Raw genomic sequence first — 19,814 nt, 5'->3', positions numbered from 1 at the left:
AAACTTTCGTTATTACATGCTTTACTTTCTTTGTAACAATCATGAATAAAATCATCCATGCCATCATCGTCATCAAAAACATTTTTCTCTTTGTCGAAATGCAAACCATATAGTTTCTTTAATTTCTCAAAGCTGTTTGGATCATTTTTATGAAGGAGTTTCATACACTCAATTGACATATGTGACATGCCATGAGAAGCTAGGTAGACGCACATCATTTTCAACATCATACTTTGGAACCTATCACAGAGACACAATTATAAGCATTTTATATACAAAAATCAAACTTAATTTTTGTAACACATACTTAGCATTTAAAAAAGAAACAAATTGATTAAGCAAAAAACTCAATAGTATCAAACATAGACATGTAAATTTTAAAATTTTGATACATAATTCACAATTGCACGTTTCCTGTATACACTTTTACATATTCAATCTAGAGGTGGAGGTGCTCTTTGTGGCCTATGAAATCCATAGTTCACATAGTTCATCACCGGCACGTAATGATCTAATGGCATTTACAAGAATGTATCTTGGACCATGTATGCTCATCTACTCCGGTTCATGTCCATTTTTGCATTCCACAAACGTGCAATTGGTTCTTGCATTCCTTCCCTGACTATTATTAATTAAGCCATGTATGTTTCCATGTATATGTAGTCTACCATCTACATAAAGTCTTTGCATTTCTGCATGGGTAATGCCTCTGTTTGAAAGGGATGCTGCATTGAGACACAAACCATAAGTGGTTATGCTATGGATGTAGCACGCCAACTGATGCCAAGGGCCCCATCCATATATAGGTCCAAAAAAGCACATAAGGGTCACCTCTGAATGTGGTGGGACTTGTAGATTTTGTGTAATGAATAGGACACGTCCTCCTTTTGGAAGGCTAGAAGGAGCTATCATGTAACGAGCACCCCAAAAGCTAAAAACCTCTCCATCTCTAGGAAGAGATTTTCCATGCCATCCCCCATAGTGCCTGCAATTGTATGTATGCACTAAAGACAATAGACGATTGGGCAATGCATAATCGCCACGAGTCTCACTCTCAAAGCTGGAGGCAAAGGTTGTCGCAAGACGTTTGCAATTCTTAGATTGCATGACCATGTCGTGTGTGAGAATGACGAGCAACTTAATCAAAGATGGAATTCTCATCATCAACTAGAGATGTATGTCCCTACATGTGAAATATTATTTATACTATTGACACAATTAACTATACAAATTTATATAAATATAAATTAGAGTTAAGAATACTAACCATAGGTTCATCTTGGTGTGTGAGCGTTGGTGCATGAGCATAAACACCCCAATCCAACTCATGTGTATGACATTGATGTCACGGCCTTCGATGTAAGCCTCGACATCTATTGCACCAACATGGAATCCACTCCTCTTCATAATAATAAGTTGAAGGTGCTCTCTCTAAAGGCTCTTCTTCATGCCCCATCGTATGAGAGTGGTCTCCATGAATATAATATGGAGGCGATGGAGTATGGGAGGAATATGAATCTATATTTTAAAAAAAGAAGTTAAATTTAATTTGACTAAAGTACTAGTGTGTGTGTGTGTACGTACGTACATACATACTCAGATGCATATATACATGTATACATACATATATAAACATATTATATACATACGTTTATACATGCAAATATATGTTGTCTCCACTTGTTGTGAACACAAACAAGAAGTATGCGATGGTCCTTGAAAATAAGAGACCTCCAAGATTCCATAAGGAGTCATGGACCCACTTTCGACGGGGATGCAATTACGGGTAGCATTTTCGTAGTAAAAGGTACGTCAATTTACAATTTCAATTTTTAATTAAATTACTTATATATTCACCGGTAATGTAACTATTAAATCATTTCATTTTCAATGAATGTAATGTAGGAGGTAGCACATGCTAGAGTTGTGAGCGGCCATACATCCCACTTGGGTCGCATGGGCAAGGCAGACTTCATAGCCACTTTTGTAAGTATATAATTATAGATTTTCATACCATAGCTTTTAGAATGATGTGAATATACATAATCTAACTTTGGACCTGTTTTGTACAGACCAAAGATTATAGTCGACCTCCGACTCCAGTAGAGATCGAGATGGAGAGTTACCAGGGATATAGAGCCTTGCAACACATCCTTCCTCCAGCACGCCCTTTTGTGAGTAGTATTTGTAAATTTGAGCTATCTTTTTAAGTTAAAATGACTTTTGTATTAGTTGTCAATTTTCAAACAATTTAATTTAACTTTTATGAATGCAGGAGGTTCACGTCAAGAGCGATCGTGAGCTTGTTGGAGAGAGAGGAGGAGGAGGATATGAGGATAGAGGAGCAGCGGGCACGTGCTGCATCGTCTTCACGTGCCCACTGCTTGTCTTCAGATGTTGAGAGACAAGACGATTGTACGCATGAGTCTGATACATCAGATACATAGTCGTAGAGGCATTTAGATAGATGATTATGTTCGAGTTTTGACATTGTATACATACATACACTGATGATTTATATATTCAGCTGCTTCAATCTGCTTTGTCTACTTGTATAATATTGTTAAGCTTCTTGTTTCAATTGTTTTTGTTTATACTATCAAGTATTTTTGTTCATATTCAAAGTATTATAATCATTTTTGTTTAATTCCAACGTGCCAAGGAAGAAAAGACCATACCTTGATCATTCATACTTTTTATTTTGTGTTTGCCTAAATTCACCGGTTGTCTTTTTTTTGTAGAGTATGTAGAACGCTTCTCAGTGTACACTTTCCGTTTCAAATCTTTTTGTTGCGGAAGAGAGAGCTTTGTGTAAGAGAGAGAGAGAGAGAGAGAGAGAGAGAGAGAGAGAGAGAGAGAGAGAGAGAGAGAGAGAATATAGAGAGCCTTATTGGAATGACCGACCACAAATATAATTGAAAAAAATGGCTTAGCATTGCTTAAGTGACATCCGTCTCATGGATTAAGCGACACAACCTAGCAGTAACAATTTGCGTCGCTTAAGCGATGACAGGTGTCACTTAAGTGATGCTAATAATAATTGCTTATATGACAAATTGAATTGCTGCGGATGTCGTATACATGACTCACCTGTAGCGACACTGTTAGCGTTGTCGTTTTTGTCACTTATATGATGCAAAAAAGCATTCCTAGTTATAAAGATGCCTTGTAGTGGTTTGACCCATTCGCTGCACCTATAGCCAAGTTAATGCCCAGTTAATGTTCTCTAAAATCATATACTTAGCACCAATCCCAATATTGTCCAGCTCATAAAAGCCTTATCATCTACCCAATGCTGCAATAGTGGCTCGTCAAAGGGCATTGGTCTTAAGTGCAATGGTGACTAAATCGGATGTTGGGAAAGACTTTTTAAGAATCAAGTTGTTGTACTTATGGACATCTTCCCTATGTGTGCATATTATCATGGTTGAGTCATCACTTGTTCTTAGGAGTTCAGGCTCATAAATTGCACACACTGTGATTGTGTCTCTACCATTTGTTTCTCTGTGGGCTATTTGACACAGATTGCGTTTAAGAATTGAACGTACACAGGGTCTGTTGTATGGCAAACCGAGAAAGTCTTGTTGGGTGGTGGCTACAGAAATGTATCCAAATTTCATATGTTACATATATGGCATAGCGGTGTTCGATGGCGGCATACTAGAGGTACACTACAACACACCGTGCGAAATCCGTTGCTTTCATCGGAAGAGGAGGAAGATGATGAAGATGGAGAAGAGGGTGACCAATTTCTCTCTCTTTTCTTCTTGTGATTCCTCTCTTCCGCCTCACAATTGCGAGGAGAAGGACTATACGGTGACCTTTTCCTTTTGGGAGGAATTGGAGATTGTCGTCTCGGGACCGCCGTCTTTGCAGAGACACATCCTCCGAAGGGTTTGGAGATTCACTTCTTTCTCTTTCATATGGTCCCTCCTCTTCTCCTATTGGAGAAATTCTTCTTTCGAAAGTCTCAACAAGAGGCTTCCTAAGCTCTCTCTCCTCTTGGGAAGATTGGAGAATCCCATGGGTGCGAAGTTGTCGGGCAACTTCGGTTTGTAAAGCGGGCTTTCCCATAGCTTGTTGCAACCTAGTGACAAGATAGTTCACAAACCTGGGGGCATCATTAGTAGCACCTTCATGCGCTAACTGAATTTATGTGTATGCTACTTTGTTCTTTGGCAAATTCAAAACCTTAGTTTCTACCCTTCTTAACTTAAGAAAATAAGCTCTCAGGAACCACACACATGGTTTAGAAATCGATAATTGCAAAGAGTGTGGAGAGGGTCTAACAGTGCCCATTTGATATGGTTCTTGTCGAGCTTGCTAGTAGCTCAATAATGGTTAAGCCAAAGGCAAGTCCCAAAAGACTCCATTATTAAATCTATAGTTCCCAATCCGAACTCTGTTCATCCAATAGAGGTAATAGATCCCTTTCCCACTTACCCTCTTGCAATGAAAAACTCCAACCTTTTGTGGACAACTTAAGGACCTCTCTTCTTAAGCAAGAAAAGAGAAACCAATAGCTCTAATACCAATGTAACGAAATTAGGCTAGTAGCATTGATTGTAGCGGAATTAAAATGACAGTAGTGAGCTTTTGTTTTTGAGAATTTCTAATGAATATAGGGAGAGTACTTGATTGTAGCAAAATAAACATCATACCTAGTTAGCTTGGCATGGGCAATACTTGTAAACGAGAGAGAATTACAGAAATTGACAACACTTGAGGATCGAATATATTTGGAGCCAACCCCTCCTCGCAAAGGCTTTTGTATTATATGTTCTCCTATAAAGAGAGACTTGGTACAATACATTCTTTGTGTTCCTTGAGACCTTGTTGATTCCATGAATATAAAAAGCTTCATGCACCAATATTATGCCTAAAGCAACAATTAAACTTACTTACAAAAGCATAAACTTGTCCCCGGTCTCAATCCCAAGACCTCAAACACCTTCACAGGTGGAGATAGCTGGCAGGAAGTGAGAAAAGTGAAGAGGAAGAAGATGTAGCATACGAGAAAGAAGTATTCTCCCCAAATTGATTACTCTTAGAGCTTAGCTTAGCATAGTAATATAGATGGTAGAGAAGATGAGCATGCCATTGAAGCTTGTCTCTTGCTTGGATTTGCATTCCATAGTCAAGAGTTGTTGGTATAGGCTCTCTACTTCTCAAGTTTGGAGAAGGAGATAGATTCCTTGCTCAACTGTTGTGAATGTCAAAAATGAGCCTCCCCTCTTGCCTTGGTCAACCCCTCTCTCTCTCCTAACTCATGCTTGTACCCTATTGGTCCATGCTAGAGGCTGGCCAATGGGGGGAATGCTTTATAAAAAACAAGGGGTGTAGCCTTGTGACAAATGTCCTCCTTTCCAATTTGAGAGATGAAGAGGGTGTGAGCACGGATGCGTGCGTGTGCGATGTAGAGTGCGTGCGAGAAGGGGAGAAGGAGAAGGTAGACAGTGTGTGAGTGAAGTCAACCTCGAAGTGATGAGCTCCTTATTCTTGGTATCTGTACAGGAATAAGGTAGTGTCAGAGGGTGGGTTCCCATTGCCTAGGCGGTAAGGCAAGGCACATATGCCTATACCCCAACAACCTCCCACTTAAAGTCGAATGTGTCCATAAGTGGATCCTACTAACTAAACTACTAGTATGTATAAGAAACAGGTGAGAGACTCTCTCAACCTATGCCCACTGGCTCGCTCAGTCGATCTACATGCAGTCGTATCGGCTCTAGTGATAGGTGTGTGTGTATATCCACGCTAGAGCCTGCATGTAAATCCCACAAACCACTCTGAATGGTCTGCAAAACTCCACTATTCATCATGCTAGTGTCAGTCATCGTATGACTGACAATCCCTGTTGCAAATGCTCTCAGTGCAGCTGCTAGGTCGGGCCTTGACACTAGTAAGCTGCACATGAGACGCCCAAACACTGACAAAATATATGAAAACCTGGTTGTACTTGCCTCCCCTGTGCTAACTGCAATCACTGTAGCATCAAGACTACCCATAGCGTATGGATGTGTCAATGCCAACACTGGAATGGCTACGTCCCTCTCACCCATAAGCAAAACTATGCGTCCTGGCACCAATTCATCAGCCTCTAACATGATCATATCAAAGAACTCCATGTTCATCATCTCTATCTGTGTCTCTAGGGAGGAGACCCGCTCTACCTCTCCGTGCACAGACTCTGACAACACCTGCAGTGTCTCACTAGAGCACTGTCGCTCTACCTCTATCTCTACAGAGTCCATTGGCACATCCTGCACAACTAAATGCTCTATTTTTTGAGCATGGTGAAGCTCACCTGTGAAGGAGACACGTCTCTTCTCTCGCTCAAAGCATGCCAGCAACAAAATTGAGACTATGCCGTTTCGAACCTCAGACACATGCATAGGATATACCAAGCCGCTACGGGATCCTCTGGCAATCACTAATGAGCCACGTTGTCATCCGTGTGAAATTTGGCTAAGTCAATGCATTTTCTTGTCAAAATATCCCGTACCACATGATACCTGACCTCTATGTGTTTTGACTTGGAGTGAAACACGGGGTTCTTTCAAAAATCCACTCTGACTATCACAATGTAGCACTAGAGTCTGGTGTATACCAAGGTCTCCCACTAGACACAGCTTCCTTATTGGAACTGGAAACTGCAACATACTCTTCCTCAGTGGTGTAAAACGAAGTGCAATTTTGGATGCATGATCTCCAAGAAACTACCGCTCCAGCGAACAAGAAGATGTAGCTAGATGTGGATCACCTAGTGTCCACACAACCTGCATAGTCCGAATCGTTGTATCCAACTATGGATGAATCATTGTTTCCAAAGCGTAAGCACTTGCTAGAGCTGAGCCCTCGAGGTATCTCAAGATGTGCTTCACTGCTTCCGAATGCTTTTTGCATGGATTTGCCATAAACCTGCTGACCACTCCCACTGCATATGCAATGTTTGGCCGAGTGCTTACCATGGCGAACATGAGACTGCCGACTGTCGAAGAATACGACACATTTTCCATCTCTTCCTTTTCAGCATCCGATTTGGGACAATCATGCTTGCTAAATTTTTCATATGCAGCCATTGGGGTACTCAATGCTTTTCCCCCTTGCATGTTAAAACGTTGCAAGACCTTGTGCATATACTCTTCTTGTGATAGTTCAAGTATACCACGTTTTCGATCTCTCTTGATATGCATACCACGAAAGTGATCTGCATCGCCCAAATCTTTTATAGCAAACTGCTTGCTTAAGGCATCCTTGAGAAGTGCAATCTCATCTTTTGACTCCTCTTCTATGAGCATATCATCAACGTACAAAATCAGGATGATGAGGGAATCATCGTTCAACCTCCAAGTGTACAAGCAATGATCCTCTTGGCTCCTTACATAACCTTGGAACTGAATGTACTGATCAAACTTGATGTACCATTTCCTTGAGCCTTGCTTTAATCCATACAAAGATTTCTTGAGTCTACAAACCATTTTTGCCCTTGATGGCTTCTCAGGATTTATCACAAAACCCTCTGGATGTTTCATGTAGACATCCTCTTCGAGATCCCCATGAAGAAATGTTGTCTTCACATCTATTTGGACCAATTCCAAGTCCTCCATGGCTACTAGACCAAGCATAAAGTGCAATGCAGTCATCTTGACCACTAGAGAAAAGATTTCATCGAAATCCACGCCTTTTGTTTGCTTGAAAACTTTTATAACCAATCTTGCCTTATACTTAGGCTCGAGATCATCTGCCATGTACTTCTTCTTGTACACTCAATTGCATGGCAATGCCTGTTTATCCTCGGATAACTCTGTCAATTCCCAAGTTTGGTTGGCTAAAAATTGAGTTATACTCAGATTGCATAGCCTGCTCCCACTTCATGCTATCATCCATTTGAATGACCTCTTTGTAGCAAGTGGGTTCACTTCAGTCAGTGATTGACTAGTAAATAGTCACCAATCAGGGCTCAAAACGCTCAGGTGCATGAGATGTATGAGTAGATCTCTGAAGTGCTTGACTCTACTGGATTTCACTCTCTCTATAGCAGCATGTGTGTATGTACTAGTGGAAGGTGCATCACTAGCAACATCCTTAAACCATACTCTACGGCGATACTCAATGTCTTTCACTGGCCTTGTATGCATCTTAGACTCTATCACCTGTGAGCTTCAAATTACCTTCTTAGATTCCGAATGCTAGAGACAATATCCCATCTCTTCATCTACATCATATCCAATGAAGATGCACTTGTGTGCTTTGTGGTCCACTAAGCTCTTTTGGGACATGTGAAAATGCCTCACATCTAAATATACTTGTGAGGTGCATATTTGGAGCGTGAGACCATAAGTGAATGGAAAACAACCAAACAATGGCGAGAAAACCTGGGAGAAAATTGGCAAAAGCTCCCCTATAAACTAAGAAAAACTTCAAGTACAATCTCTACCATAAACCATGCCAAACTGGCAACAAAGTGGGAGATAACTGGACCACTATGCTATCATGAAACCATGATCAAATTGCATCAAAAATTGATGCTCACATATGCATAAAACAACTTCACAATCTGCAAACTGCAAGCACACAATGTGGGACGAACAACTCAACCGAGCGTGAAGCGCATAACCATATACGCAAGTAGTGAGCAAACTAGCTCAAAAGGCATCCCACTAGAAAAACTACCTGCAAAAATTTGTGAAACTTGTGACTACCTGTCTGTATCCACACAAGCATATGCAATCCTCAGTCCCACGACAGTGGATACAAGAACACTAAACTGTGTCCAAGCTGTCAAAGTAAGAGTTAACACTCGATCACTGTCAAAGTGGGCATATATTGTATGGCGAGAAGACGGGAAAAAACGGGTAGAGTTTCCTTTGCAAAATGAGCCAAAACTCAACGCAAACCGCAAGCCAAAAAACTGCAGATAACTGCCAGAGTGGGAGTAAACCTGGACCACTATAGTCTCCGAAAGAGGACTACTCAATGCCAATAAGTAGAAATGCCAAAATACCACAATTTCACATACAATGACAATCCCCACTCAACGTACATCCACGGAGTTACCGCGCATAAACAAGCGCCAAAAGAGTTGCAATCCTGAAACCTGATCAATGTGAAAACAATGCTCTGAAGAGAGCTCACTGACACATGAAATTGCTGGCCGAAATGCATGTACAATGGGCTTCAACCATGTGCCATAACCATATTCAAAATTCATCCGCAAAGACCATGAATCAAATCACTAAATAACTTCCAAAGTATCCTATGAGGACCTATGAAAGAAGTCCATGTGTGTGCTCCAAAAACCGCGTCTCTCAACAGACCGCTTCAATGGTGTGCAAATGCCTCCGTGACTCTTTGCCCAAATCTGTCAAAAAACCCTCAAACCACAAGCTTTTCACAAGCTGCAATTGCATATTCAGCTCATAATTTATGCACCCAACCTCAAGCACCTCCCGTGCTTCCAAAAGTGCAGCAAACTCACACACAATGCGTCAACAAAAAATCTGAAATTTTAGTATACAACTAGTTTGAGCTGAATATTGGCAAAGTGTCAAGAATCTGCATAAATTTTTTCTGCAAAGTTGTAGATTACCTCTAAATGGAGGGGTATTGCAGGCAAAATATTCAGATCTACATTCTATAAGGAGAAAAACGAATTTGAAAATAGTGCTGCTGCGCACACAGTTTTTGGACATCACCTTCACTTACACACAATTTTCCACACTGTGTTATGAACTTCCACAAGAGCATACATCAATCTCAGATGAGCTCACAAGCTCCCATTGAATTCTCACAAAGATTTCAAGATTTCTTGATCTCTCTACCGTGGTGAGAGAGCAAGCTACCACCTCAAAGCTCTCGACACAGCCATGCTCCACGCCATCACCAAGCCGTAGCTTTGATATCAGTGTGTGGGTGGAGTCAACCTCTAAGTGAAGGGCTCCTTATTCTTGGTATATGTACAAGAATAAGGTAGTGTCAGTGGGTGGGCGCCCATTACCTGGGCGGTCAGGCAAGGGACATATGCCTATACCCCAACAAGAGAGAGAGCTTAGATTATTATTTAGATATAACTAAATTCTCATTGGTCCTTGCCATAAGCCATCCAATAAGATCAGAGCTTGATTGAGGGCAACTTAGCTAGGTGTTGAACATGTGTCCTTAATGCCTCTTAGGTCTTTGGGTAAGCCTGGAGTGTGTGTGTGTGTGTGTGTGTGCGCGCGCGTGCGTATGTTCTCTCTCATCCCTACTAAGAGGGATCACCCCCTTCTTTGTAGGCTCCTGTTCACTTATAGGAAACACCTTAAGCACCTCAAGCTGCTCACAAGAAGCTTAAACTTGGGCAAGGTTCCCACCTCAAGGTCAGTTCTAGCTTGTCCAAGGTCTAAAGTATCTAATGGTCCTAGGTCTAAGGACTTTTAACACTAATCTTTGGAGGTCTTTAATGAAGCTAAGGCCTTTTAAGCTCCAATATATGCACATTTCTCCTTAGTAGACCATCTCCTTTTGAACCCCTATTGAGATGTATCCATCTCTCCTTTTGGTCTCGTGCTAAGATAGCTTTACAAGCACATATCTATATTCTACGTCTTGTTCCGATTCATCTTTTCATATTAAATGATTAGTTCAATATGACAAAATCATTTGGGATATGTAGAAATTAGATTTTATGATAGTAAGAGATGGCTACGATCATGGTTTCTCACCTATCTAATGGTGGCTTTTGCAGGTTTGGTTGTTAGGAACCTATTGCCCATAGTTTAAAGACCCCTAATTTCAAGCTTCACGTCATTTGGAGTTCAGTTAACATCGTAATGACAATTAGAGTGATAGATAGACCATACATGAGACTTAGACATTATCTCTTTAGTTGCTTCCTAGCTTGCGATAAGTGAAACCTTTCTCCTCAGTGTGTTCGACGTTTTTATGCACTAGTCAGGTTAGCTATGTCCTCGGATTGAGATATTTATGTTGATTTGAGTTCTCGGTAGGCTACTCCGTCCGATCATGCGGCCTGCCAATAGGTGTGCCGAGAGATATTTATCTACAGGTTATGGTGGTGATGCAGCAATTGAAGCGAAAAGTCAAAATGGGTCCTTTTCTTGAAACGGTGAATACGAAAGGACCTTAATTGGGCATGCAAGGATGTAGAGCGCCCTAGCATTGCAAGCATTTGGGCTTCTTCTATGGCTAGCAGTGTTGTTTTATCTTTCGAGAGCGACTACCTCTGACTACTTCGGTTGCACATATTTGGAGAAGCTGTATATGTTTTACATCTATCCTCTAATGTGGTAGGGGCTGTGATAGGATTGGCGGGGCACCCTATTCCTTCATAGGATGGGTTCCACCAAAGCTTGCCCTTCCCAAGAGATAGGTAGATTTTCACTCCACCCTTCAAAAGAAGAAATGGATGCAAATTTGCTCTTCCATGTTTCTTATCGGATTTTGACATGTGCAACTCATTAGTACTTTGTACAAGTTTAGTATTTATTCTTGTTGTAGCCTATAGGTCCTCATAAAGATGCTTATAACCTCTTGCAAGAGGTGTTTGAATGCAATATCTTCAACCTTGTGCTCTCTTAGCTTACAAGCAAAAAGCACTAATTGGGATTTAGGAGTCAAGTAACGAGATCACCTCATCTAAGTACGGCTCTACCTAACCTTTTTGCAACGTAAATTACGTTGATAATGACGCCTGGATCTCTCCCTAAACATTTCCTATTTCACACATTATGTAAACTATTCAAAGCGTGTTCAAACTAACTTTCCATTTAAAAGAAAAATTCCTACAATGCATGAAGTAAGAAATATAACACATATAACTTGGTTCTACCTTCATACACTTTTGTCAATCACAAATCCTTGAGGTACCCTTTAGATCAGTACTGTAGGAAGAAAACAACATAACACATATAAACCTTTCATGCACCTGTGTTAATCATAAAGTCTTTGAGGTACTTACCTGAGGTCAAGATTGCATTTGTTCCAGCTCGACATCATGAGATGTAAAGATTACTTCCTCATCGCCTTCAAAACATGACCTAGCATTGAACTTATACCATAACGATATCTTACATACATTGACATTAAAAGGAGATCCAGTCAAGACTCACAATACCTGAAGCTTGGAGATGAACATCAAACAACAAGTGGCTTTAGGTAGCCACAATGCCTAGCTGATCATCCTTAGACCTCTCGTACTAAAATCCTAGCTCCAATCCTGAGATATCAGGGAGAATAATCAACCACAAAACTAGCATCAAATTTTGATCCATTAAAGAGTATTTAATTGTTACCTGGTTACCAAAGTAAAGGAACACCAATATGTACTGGACTTTCCCATGTTCTACACAACAAAACCCCTATAAAAGGATAGCCCAACAATATACTAAAACAACCACTTCACAGTGGCTATTTTGTCATCACAAGTCTTGAATCCATTGATTGGATGATTTCCAATCTCATGCACTTAACAACTTAATCAACCCTGCATTATCTACAAAATTACAAGTCTAAACAATCTAGTAAGAAAGCTCAAAGGAATACATTCTTTTCAATTGCATCAGCCATCTTTTGTGCTTCCCTTTACTACAACCTGCTTTTCCTCTTTGGTCTCCTCACCAAGAATATCTAGACTTTCATCACCTGTACATTTCATTTTTCAAAAGCATGCATATATATAAATCTTACAATTTATAACTTCGAGTATCTTCGAAGAGTTAGCCATAGGATAGCCTTTAGAGTTACCTTGGTAGGAGGTGCTGCAAGAGTTGGACCCAAACTTTAACAAAATGGCAAATAGACAAGGTACACTAAATAAACGAGTCACTACATATTAGATAGTTTCAAAACAATGTCATTGAGTTTCCTCCAACACACATATATACATATAAGTACATGGAAGATGGATATGATTAAAACCTGCTCGCCAAAACAATATTACAATGGCACCACAATAAATAACACAAGTGTTTGATACAAAAAGCAACTTTTTCTTAAGCCTTCAAGGTTGACGTTGTCTTCGGTCTTGCTGGTCTCCTGTATTTCATCAACTTCCAAGCGTCAAAGCATTCCTCCCATAATACCTCTTCTGGATGCTTAAGCTTTGGTGTATCCATCCCAACAAACATGATGAGTCCCAGCATGTCCAAGGATAATCGATTTCGTAGCTTATCTTTAATTTTGTTCATTTTGGAGAAACCCCTCTCACATGCTACTGATGAAAGAGGTAAGACAAGCAAGATCCGCCAAAGAATCATTGTGTAAGGGAATGATTGCTCCCATTCAACATGATCAGAACACTCCTGCCATGCAAAGTGCATGCTCCTACCATGAAAGCAATTTCTCATTCTTGTGATGAAAGATCGCCTTTTCCCTTTGCATTCAGCATCATTGATTAATGTGCTTGATCCTTCAACAAAGTACTTACATAACGTATTGAGCCAGCCTCTTGATGCATCCTCAAGCTTTGACAAGTCCTCACAATAGTCTTTTGGGCTGAAATACTTTGTTGCCTCAAAAAAGTTGAAGTCTACCCGAAAACGGTCAGATAAAGATTGAACCAAGCTTCTTATGTATGAACCACACATTGACACCAGCTTGTTGACGACACTGTTAAGTGTTTCATGTGAATTCACAAGATCTTCGTCACACATTGGACCCAGATGGAGAGGATGATAATGTGCTACACCTGCTTTATCTTGAAAAGATAGTGCTCCATTTTGCTCATACACCATCTTGATAAAGCCTGCGGCGTGCTTTGCATCTGACCCAAAGGTGCCACTAAGAAATGATAGTTGTAACACTTCTACTGCTGATTTGAGATGACTTCCAATCGAGGAGATGTCTGGATGCTCCTCTTGAAGCTTGCAGCTAAGCACATTCAATTCTCCAAGTACGTTAGCAAAAAAATGCATGAGAAACTGAACTTTATAAGTTGTTAATGAAAAGTACAACTCATGCTCCTCCTTTTTCATAATTGAAAGCAATGCTAGCATGATTCGGACAAGCCTTATGATAACCTGGCCTTTTGAAAGCCATCGAACATCATGCATTTTCAATAGCTGTAGCTTTCCATGTCTACCAATGCCAAAGTCTTTTACAACATCTGTAAGAATAGCATGCGTTTTGGCTGATCTGCATGTCCGTTTATAAAACTTTTTTGCAATCTTGTCCATAAGCTTAAACTCTTGAAAGGTTTTGAAAGCATCCCCCAATGAAAAGCGCAATAAATGTGGAGTGTCTTGTTTTAGTCTTGTGATTACACCTGTTGCAGATCTTGTCATGACACTGGCTCCATCTGTTGAAATTGCAAACATCTTTTGCTTCGATACACCTGCAGACTTCAAGAATGAAACTAGTATAGAATGTAATGATTCTGAATTTCCCTTTTCAGCCTGCAAAAGATCACAAAACCTTGTTGAAACCAATCCTTTTCCTGAACCCTGCATATAAGTAACATAGACGATCATGTACTGTTGATTGCTGATATCAGTACTTTCATCGATCTGGATAGAGTAGAAGGGACTTTCACTGATTTCTTTCTTCAAATGATTCCAATAGACAAACTTTAATGCCCTTACAAATGCGATCCCTGCATCTTTACTTGTATAAGCTGAATACTCACTGGTTATTGGCATACTCGGTGTCCGAAGAAAGCGTTGGAAGTTGCATTGATATGGAAATTCTTCTAAGGGCAAATACCTCTTTAAAACGTACCACATGGTCGGCATCACTGTAACAATCCTCTCTTTCTCTTCATCTGCCATTTTGTCAATGTGCTTCTCCATGTGCATTGTAGATCTTTTCTCCTTCTCAATCCACATACTTGCAGCTAGTTTGTGTTCTTTTGAGTTGTTGTGGTCAAATAGAGAACTTTTTTGCTTTGTTGAAGCTCCTTCTAGTGAAGCGAATGGGGTGTTTCTTTTTGCATCAGTGCACCACTTGTATTTTACCCTTTCTCTTCCAGCCTTGTTTAGAATTGGAAAGGCCCAAAGGTAATCTATCTTCCAACTATGAAGGAATACGCGCTTGTACTTCTTCTTTGCCTGATGTGCCTCCTCAACTGCTGTTGCAGATGCACTAGTGGCCACACAAGAGGATGTACCAGCACCTTCACTGGCATTTTCACCTTCTCCTAGATGTGTTGATGTTTGTGTGATTGCATTCACAAGTGGACTGTGAAGGCCAAGTGCTTGCTCCATTGTTCTTTGTCTCTTTCCTTTTCTCTTGATGAGTCCATGTTGCGTCATCTATAATGTTGAAAGCAGAGAATTAGTGATTTGAATTTTGATATACTTCCTCTTCCATAGCCCTATCTCATTCTCTATCATGCATGCAATGATGCATAAAGGTATGTGTATCCTGATTCCTGACAATCTCTTCCGATCTTTAAACCACAAACATGCATGGACAGCATTATGAACTCCTCTTTTTCATAAGCATTTTATTAGACTTCCTTCTTAACAAATAACAAAATGCTAAAAGCCACAAAAGGAGACAGCTTAAGCATTGACATTGATATACACTAACATTAAAATCACACGCATACCAACTTGAAAGATGGGGAACTTACCTGTAGCTTATAACTTTGTAACTTGTAAGGTTGTATGTTGTATCTTTGAGCCTCTGTCGTGACTCAGACAGTGCCCACTGCCGTCTATGTTCTGCTTGCTAATAAGGCAGCAACCTCTGCGATTGCCTGGTAATAAGGCCCCTGCGCTTTGCTTGTTGAGTCGTGACTCCGTCGATTCCTGAGTCTTGAGGATTACTGAGTCGTGCCCAGGTAGTTTAAAATCTTCAATGGCCTGAGGCCTTTGGAATATGGACAACGTTGAGACTCAAGTGGACGGCGGACGCTATAGCTTGGGCCGGCGCAGTGGCAATGGGGCCTCGGCCCTTGACCTGGAGGCTGGCTGGCAGTGGCCTCTGGACTCCGACTCGAGTCTGGAGTCTTTACTCTTTAGACTTTCGTATTAAAGTTTAGAACTTTAGATTGATTGAAAATTGAGCGGGGAGTCGGGACTCGAGCGACGAGGACTCAGGAGTCGGGAGATGTTGTCCTAGCCCCTGCGTGACATTGAATGTTGCATGCATGCATGAATCAGCCTTTCAGCACCATGATGCAAATTTGCAATCCTAAGGGCCAACTTCCAAGGCTTAAGGTCCAAGTCCCACACATATTTTAGTCTCTCCAGGCTCCAACCTCCGAGTCAGGCTTCAACTCCCGACCCTCGAGGTCCCAATGCAGAGATACCACACTGCTTAACATGCAAATTGGTTTTTGACGGACAATTTGTAAGATTGCCGTTCCAAAGATAGATTACTGAGCAGATACCCTGTCTTGGTTGAAGGCAGAATTTTAATTGAACACATCCAAATACGGAAACATCTTTTGCTAGCCCATCATACGAAGGGTTGAGGGCCATAGGAAGGGAAGATGGCCCGATGGGCGTCAAATCCTATGACTGCGCGGCGGCGGCGGCCGGCCAGTAGGGGTCGGGCAGGGGTGACCCTATTTGCAATAAAAACCATGGCTCCGAATGGTTTTTTGAGTGTTAATGTTGCGCATAGGAAGCACTAGTTTGGCGTTTCTAGCACTGGAAGCATGGGTGCATTGTTCAGATCGCGCTGGAAGCACTGGTTTGGTAGAATCCTTGGCAGTGCGTTCAAAAATTCCGGCTGAGGGCAAGGGGAAAAGGAGTAAATCCGCCCCAAAATAGAGAAAAATAGTGTAAAAACATGAAAAAGTAACCTCTTGGCAAATCTAAGGAACGGAATTTTTCCCGAACATTGTGTGGAGGTGCGTCCCAAAGATCGAGCCGAAAAGTTATGCTGCGTGTTTTGGTGCGGTGGAGGCAGCAGGCATGGAGGAGGCACTACTCGACTTCTTCTGATGGTGCAGATATTGATATTATTGTACAAAAGCTTTCATGGTGTAGGGAATGGCCCTTAATGGGCGACCTCATGGCGACCGGCGGAGGCCGGGAGCCATGATGGGAGTGCATTATTTCAGGGAATGGCCACTGCAGGGCCATTCCCGGCCGTCAATGGTCGTGGGAGAGGATGGCCAACACACTGACCTGCGTAGGGTACAATCACGAAGCAGAGGGGCGACAATCTGAAATCTGTGTGTTAGATACAGTCACGAAGCAGAGGGGCGACAATTTTAAATCTGCGTGTTGATGTGGTAGCTGTAGAGTGAATGACAAGTTTTGGATTACGGCTCCTGAGATGTCCATCGCAGGTGCCATTCCCCTTGCTGATTTGGGACGCAATGATTGGCTTCCATGGCTAACATTACCAGTGCTGATGTGTTGTACATCCAGACGATGCAAAGCTGAATTCTACAAAATAATCGCCAGTAGATTAACGGCCCAAACTGCCAGCCCCCCTCCCCACGACCTTCCATGGAATCCCTGCGACCAAAGGGCGACCGGCAGAGCCGGGAGTCCTGTGGGAGCAGGATTGCAAGGAATGGTCCCTTACCGGCCGTCAACGGTCGTGGGGAGGAGGGCCACCGGTTCAAGAGGTCAACCCCAGGCAGGTGACCAGTTCCGTAGGCTGACGTGTCAGCATTCCGTGCAACTGCAATTCTGCGTGCTGAGCTGCAGGCAAACAATTGGCACGCAGACTGTGTACATTCCCAGTGCTGAGCTGTCCAGCATCGAATGATTGCAAGCACAAATTCCCGCCAGTAAAGATGAGGTGATGGACGACTCTGATCTGCAGCCCCCCGACCCACGACCTTGACGGAATGATTTTCAGATTGCGGCTTGGAAGTTGTTGAGACTTCTTTGTCCATCTGGAGGAGTCCCTGATCTGGTCGCTCAGGAGTATGATGGCTCCCCACTGGTCTTCACTGGCAGGGAAGAACAGATGAAGAAACTCCAGCAGGAGATTGAATTTTCCCTACAGGTTGATTGCCCCCTCTTCATCACACTGGAAGGTTTTTCAGGTGCTGGAAAATCTCGGATGCTTCTTGAAGCTCCCTACAGGGCTGGTGTGCCAATGCACCCTCTCAAATCTAAGGGTGTCCTCTCTGTGTTGCTCAACTTCAATAGATCAGGAAGTGATGCTCCCACAGCTCAACACCTTAAACTGCTGCAGGGGGAAATTTTTTTATCCATGGCACTTTTATGCCGGGCATTCCTTGGGATTTGTCTGGACGATGCTTACATGAGATTAGCATGAATTGACAATGGAGTGCAGCAACTACAGCTGTTAACTTTTGCAGATGCCATTGAAATGATTGTCACGTTTCACAGGGCAAAGCTGTCTCTAGAGGAGCAGCAGCAGATTCTGTTTTTCTTGCTTTTGGATGAGTTCCAGCTGCTAAGACCATTGCTGCAGGACAGGGGTCTCACAGCACAAGCTGCACAAGATTTTGTCACAGATGCATGTGGGGCGATGTACAAGTACAGGGTGTCTGTGCACTATTCCCCCTTTGTGCAGGTACTTTGATTAGGGACATGTCCCCATCCTTTAATCGATGGGGCAAAAAACCAATTGCCCTTCCATTGTTGCCTGTTGAAACGGGTGTCAAGATGCTTGCTTCTTCACTGCGGGAGAACTGGGACAATGTACTGCATTCTGAGGGCATGAAAACATTATTGAATGATGTCATGGTGATTCCGAGATTCTTGCAATCTATCCACTTTGCCCTGGCTAAGCCACATATCCGAGAACAAAGCAGAGCTAGGAAGGTTGAGCATGTTGCACGGGCTGTGAGGGTGTCTGTAGAGGAGGAAATCTATGTGCGCTTTGGTCAACATGCAGGTTCTGAATTGAAGATGATCATGTACTATTGCCTAACAGGGATGCCTGTGAAATTAGAGCAGATTGAAGTTGCTGAGGCAGCTTTCCCTGGTTATGTTTTCCTCGAAAGTTTTCGGGGTGATACGTTCAGAGTGAGAATGCCCTTTGCTTTGATGCAGCTCTTTTGGTATAAGCTTGAGCTTCCGACTTTACTGAATTGGTTTGGGGAGCCCCGCCAGAAAGGGGACGAATTGGAGGACAGTTTCATGGAGATGCTTGCAGTACGACTCAAGGTATTGCAACACATGGGGAAAGTGAAAGTGAGGCTCGATGAACTCTTGGTTGGAATAGAAGGCAATGAAGCGATTCTTGGCCAGGAATTGCGCGTGCCCTTCCCCATCGTGTTTAGAAAAGATGATGCTCAGCTGATCAGCAAGGGCAAGATAAGCAGGCGATTGGAAACCTTACTTGGTGCCATTTACAAGAGCATGAAAAATGCGATGGGCGTTGATGTAAGAATGGCTGCAGATTGCCATAAAGTATGCATTTTCCAGCTCAAGGGTTGGGAACAGGATATTCCGTATGTGGGGTCGAAAAGAGGCAATGAGGGTCAGCCAGCGGAGGTGTCCATTTATAATATGTGCAAGAAGATGAACCTATCCATGAAAACGAATTGGATAGGAGTGGTTATTCTCACCAGTGGGTTAGAGGCACACAGGTTGAGAAGGAGAGGCTGTTTAGGGACTTCCCTAGACTAGCCATACTGTCTGTGGAGAACACAATAAATTTTTTCCCTACGGAAGTGGTGAACCCAGTTATGCTGATGTATAAAAGTTGTTAACCGAGTTATGTTGATGATAAAAGTTGTCATGAGCCGTATGCCTTTTTATTTAGCCACTGATAGTTTATATATTTGTAGGCTTCTCTTGTGAAATTTCAATCTAATTTTTAAGGATTTATTTTTACGTACCTTAAACCTCAGTCCATACCTTACATACCAAATACGTACAGTATTTTACGTTTGGTTCCACCTTGATGGGCATACATGTAAGGCATGC

General features: G+C 42.0%; 1 protein-coding gene and 1 pseudogene across 1 annotated transcript; one reads left to right on the top strand and one right to left on the bottom strand.

The window, feature by feature from the left end:
• Positions 1–12,995: 12,995 nt before the first annotated feature.
• Positions 12,996–14,054, bottom strand: LOC147435924 (uncharacterized). Its single transcript, XM_086487808.1, is given in 3 exon segments — positions 12,996–13,326; positions 13,430–13,479; positions 13,482–14,054. Coding segments are annotated over 3 exon segments (954 nt in total).
• A 4,072-nt stretch (positions 14,055–18,126) lies between these two features.
• Positions 18,127–19,536, top strand: LOC147435923 (uncharacterized; annotated as a pseudogene).
• The last annotated feature ends 278 nt before the right edge of the window (positions 19,537–19,814 follow it).

The sequence above is a fragment of the Adiantum capillus-veneris genome, chromosome 18 (assembly GCF_014529385.1).
Source record: "Adiantum capillus-veneris isolate H3 chromosome 18, ASM1452938v2, whole genome shotgun sequence".
NCBI classification, from domain to species: Eukaryota; Viridiplantae; Streptophyta; class Polypodiopsida; order Polypodiales; family Pteridaceae; genus Adiantum; species Adiantum capillus-veneris.
This window is presented reverse-complemented; position numbering and strand designations above follow the sequence as displayed.